Below are 5,085 nucleotides of genomic sequence, written 5' to 3'. Positions count from 1 at the left end.
AACATGTTAGGTAATTGTTTTTAATATATCAAATAATTCACAACTCATTGAACACATCACATACCACACCCATCTCGAAAACCCATTTGACAATGCTGCCTCCCACATTTGTATCCATCCAATGCAAGATCCTTGGTGACTTCTTTACTTGACCTTCTGCAGGTACGAAATGCTCACAAAACCAGACCTAAACACCAACTAAATGTTACAAATTATTCGTAAACAAATTTGAAATATTCAATTCACCATTCAGTTATCAAATCAATAAGTAATAATTACCTGCAACATCTAAACACAACCATTGACAGTAACGTCGCTTATAGCTTTGCCTTTCTTCACTGAATCGAAAGCTTTGCTCAAACTTTTCACCAAATAACGATAAACTAAACTACCCCGACAGTAGTTACTCAAACGACTGAGGTTGTCAACAATTTTAAACATGATAGGAAACACTCGTCCATAACATCTAGGAAACAAAATCTCAGATATCCCAACCAATATATACAAGCTACAAAAAACATCACAAGGTATTTCTTTTTTATGTTTCTTCAATAAGAATTTGTAAATGAAATTCAAATCTTTGATTCCCTTACCCAAGTATTTAAAACAATTACTATTACCCACTATATGCTTTAAGTTTATACCATCACCCTCTGAACTCAACCCTAATCCATAACAAAATTCCTTTTCGTTCATGTTGACAACTTTATCTCCAATTAGAAAACCGAAACTCAAATCCACCCATTTAAATGTTAACTCCCGCAAAATTTGAGTATTCATTGTGACTTTACCACTCAATTGTAAAAACCAACCAAAAGGAGTCTTCGAAATAAGTGACCGTTGATCATCTGTCAAGTGTTCGTTCAACGTGCACACATACATGGTTGAAAAATAGTGGTGCACCGTCATCTGCTCAACCAAAACAAATCAAATGTAAACACAGAACCATATTACAAACAAAACTAAAAGGGGTCGAAAAACCCACAAAGAAACATAAAACAAAGAACACAAGACCCCAAAACAATTACACAAAACACAAAAACACACTACCCTTACCACAACATCAATAACGACGAACACAAATCAAAAACCCAAAACAAATAAACATTAAACCCTCACCACAACATCCAGAACGGAAGACCACAAATCAAAAACACAAAACCTAACAACGCAAACCAAAAACCCAACAACGCAAAACAAAAACCCAAAAGTCGAACAACACAAAAACCCAAGTACCTTAACAAAAAACCCAAAACCCAACAACGCATTTACCTTCCTACAACGAAGCTGTTGTTCGGGACTTTCCATTTCCATCAAACGCCAACAACGGAGAACCAAAAATCGAATGTCACACAGACCAAGCAGGGGGCAACCACAATGCAGAGAAGAACAAAATGAGAGAGAGAACAAAATGAGAGAGAGAACGAAATTTGAGACAAAACACGATGGAACAGGGAAAGGGTATATTTGGAATGCCAAATTTTCCAAACTCTATTCATTTTGGTTCACAGATTTAAAAAAAAAAAGTTGTGTTAAAATAATGGGATCCGAAAGCTAAATATGGTGGGTCCCGGCATTTAAGTTTAAATCAATGGGAAGGTTGGTGTACGATGGATATTATAAAATTAATTTCTTTTCTTGGAGTTGAGTGCAAGAATTCCACAAATTCTGGGGTTTCGCTGCCACCTGCACCAACCTTGTTCACTATATCCTGGAGCATATAGTTCATGATTCATTATCAGGGAATGTGAGAGAAGCAATTGCAAAAGTGTTACACCCCATAAATTCAAATTTAAGCCCCGGTCTAAAGACTTGAGAAAGACTATTTCTTGGTCATGACGCATCTTCAGATGGATTTTTCAAAATATCAATCAAACACCGAACGATCTAGTCTATATTTTCATAATACAGGACTCTAGAGCAATTATATCTCAACTGACGAGTCTTAATTATATCTTTGATATTATATCTCTTGCATTTTACTAAAGCCGTTACATCTCAACCGACCGCTCTCAATTATATCTTTGATATTATATCTCTTGCAGATTACTAAAGTCGTTACATCTTAACCGACCGGTCTCAATTATATCTTCAATATTATATATCTTGCAGATTACTAAAGCTGTTACATCTCAACCGACCGGTCTCAATTATATAAAGCAATTACATCTCAACCGAACGGTCTCGTCTATACTCTTCATACTATCTTGTAGATCACAAGCCTCTAAAGTAGTCACATATCGGTCATGCCACATCCTAATATATTTGGGTCTCCATGCAATCAACCGAGGACCAATCAGTTATACTTTCTCGGCAAATCGGCCTTGTGACAATCTATTTTTGACATTAATTATATAACTTGATAAATGCATTGGTTTGTCTAGTTATTCTTTTTCTCACATGCTATTCGAGTTGTTATATTTCCTTAATGCAGATAACAAGATCTTACACACAAATCATTTGGCCTATCCAGAGTTTACCGTTTGGACAATCCACAACCTTGCGGAAGGTCACTCCCGAGTTTATCGTTCGGACTATCCATCGTGTCCATCTACACGAAGGCCAGGACCCAACGCGTCCTGACACCTTATGGACCGCCATGTCCATCTACACGAAGGCCAGGACCCAACGCGTCCTGACGCCTTATGGAAAACCGCGTTCATCCACACGAAGGCTTGGACTGAATGTGTCTAGACGCCTTACGTCCATCTACACGAAGGTCAGGACCCAACATGTCCCGACACCTTATGGACAACCGCGTCCATCCATACGAAGGCCTGGACCGAACGTGTCTAGATGCCTTACGTCTATCTACACGAAGGCCACGACCCAATGTGTCCTGACGCCTTATGGACAAACGCGTCCATCCATACGAAGGCCTGGACCGAACGAGTCTAGACACCTTACGTCCATCTACACGAAGGCCAGGACCCAACGTGTCCTGACGCCTTATGGACAACCGCGTCCATCCACACGAAGGCTTGGACCTAACGTGTCTAAACGCCTTACGTCCATCTACATGAAGGCCAGGACCCAACTTGTCCTAACACCTTATGGACAACCGCGTCCATCCATACGAAGGCCTGGACCCAACGTGTTTAGACACCTTACGTCCATCTAGACGAAGGCCAGGACCCAACGTGTCCTGACGCCTTATGGACAACCGCTTCCATCCCTACGAAGGCCTGGACCGAACGTGTCTAGACACCTTACAAAGGTCAGGACCCAACGCGTCCTGACGCCTTATGGACAACCGTGTCCATTTACACGAAGGCCTAGACCGAACGCATTTGGACGCCTTATGGACTGCCGTGTCCATTCACATAAAGGCCCAGACCTAACGCGTTTGGACGCCTCATGGACTACCATGTTTAAACACATTAAGGCACGGACCACCGAGTGCGGACGCCTAATTACTATCAACAGGCACGGAAAATCGAATGCGGACGCCTAACTATAATATCGTTCACGGATAAATCAGCATCCGAACGCCTCCGATTATACAAGTAAGCTTGAAAAAATTACTTATGTCTTAGATTATTATTTTCTTTTCAAGAACAGGTAAAAAAGATATTATCAAGTCATCATCAACATGGAAATAAAACTTCTGAAAAGAACCCTCATTTGACAAAGTTCAAACAGATGAGCAACTACTAGAAACACGCTCCTCAAACACAACAAATAAAACCTCCCTCAAACTCATAAGTCCTACAGTTAATCATAGCGAAAGCCTAACTCTTAACTCGGACTTGGGGGGATGATGTACGGTATGATATCTGGGACGAGCGGTTACGAAAAGTAGTTGATCGGTTATGTATAACATCATATTTTATGCTTGGCCATAATTGGGCCAACTCTTATTATTGGGCTTGTAGTCCACCAGAATCAAAGATATCTTATTAAAGATATTGAGAATAAAATAATATCTGATTAAAGATATGGATAAAGCTGTTTATGAGTAACTTATTTAAGAATCTAATAATATCTGGTTAAAGATATCGGTAAAGTTGTTTATGAGTAACTTATTGGCTTAATTACCTATTTAGTCCCCAAGTTGGTAGCTTAATTTCCGTTTGGTACCCGGTTTTAAAAGTGATTTAATTTGGTCCCCAAGTTATTAAATTTGCTTTTAATAGGTCCCTTCCGTTAAGTACCATGTTACGGCGTTATATGATGAGTGATCTGTCAACTGAATTATGTGTCGTGGCAAAGAGGTGGCCCATTTTATTGAATGTGGCAGACAATGAATAACCCAATTATTGACGTGTGTTATCAGAATTTGTGGTTTTTTAAAATTAGGGTTTTTTAATTAGAATTTGGGGTTTTTTACATTTGGGTGTTTTATTAGAAAGTGTGATTGTGGAAGCTTTGAGTAGAGGTTTCCAGCGTTCTCGATCCAGAGTGTGGAGCGAATAGGGTTCGTGAAGGCTACTTTTGAGGGAAAAGGTTTAAGAGTGGTATTTGTTCGAAGCAAAAAGGGCGAAAAGGTGCGCATTGTTTACTTGTTTTTCTGTCCCCTACTGTGTTGTGTTGTGGTCCCCCTTTTGTGTGTTATGTGTATCATTTAATGCTTTCTTTTTGGACTGTTCCCTTTGTTTAATGTTTTCTTTTTTGTTGTGGTTACTGTTTGTATGGTTTGGTCCCCTTAGGAAGTACTATTTTGTCTTTTGTTTTGTGGAATGTGTGGTTGTTTTTTAAGGTGTAGGTCATGCACATGCATTTAAGCTTTTAAGACAAAATGGAATGTTGTGGGTTGTAGGTGTAGGTGAAAGAGTTATTGCTTGTGATAAAGTTAAATTTTGTTTGCCTACACGTGTAATACTTATTAGTAACGTGGCATGTTTACAATGAATGTAGTATGACAGTTACTTCTGTGTGTAAGCTTAAAAATAGTTTAGAATAATAGAAAATGTCAAACTGTGGTGTAGAGGTGGTGTTTCACCATGGGGGAAAGTTTTGGAATGATGGGTCATTCAAATACCATGGAGGTCAGACAAGTACCTTGGTCATAGACATAGATAGATGGAGTTATTTTGAAATCTTGGCCATACTGAAGGAGATGGGATATAGAAATGTTAAGGAGTT

At 39.1% G+C, this 5,085-nt stretch overlaps 1 protein-coding gene across 1 annotated transcript in view; it reads left to right on the top strand.

The window, feature by feature from the left end:
- The first annotated feature begins 4,909 nt into the window (after positions 1 to 4,909).
- LOC106752893 overlaps positions 4,910 to 5,085 on the top strand; it is a 3,320-nt gene continuing 3,144 nt past the window's right edge. Inside the window, exon 1 of the mRNA XM_014634680.1 lies at positions 4,910 to 4,988. Coding sequence (XP_014490166.1) covers positions 4,910 to 4,988 — 79 coding nt within the window. The remainder of the gene's footprint in view (positions 4,989 to 5,085) is intronic.

This window comes from Vigna radiata, unplaced genomic scaffold (genome assembly GCF_000741045.1).
Source record: "Vigna radiata var. radiata cultivar VC1973A unplaced genomic scaffold, Vradiata_ver6 scaffold_552, whole genome shotgun sequence".
Taxonomy (NCBI): domain Eukaryota; kingdom Viridiplantae; phylum Streptophyta; class Magnoliopsida; order Fabales; family Fabaceae; genus Vigna; species Vigna radiata.
This window is presented reverse-complemented; position numbering and strand designations above follow the sequence as displayed.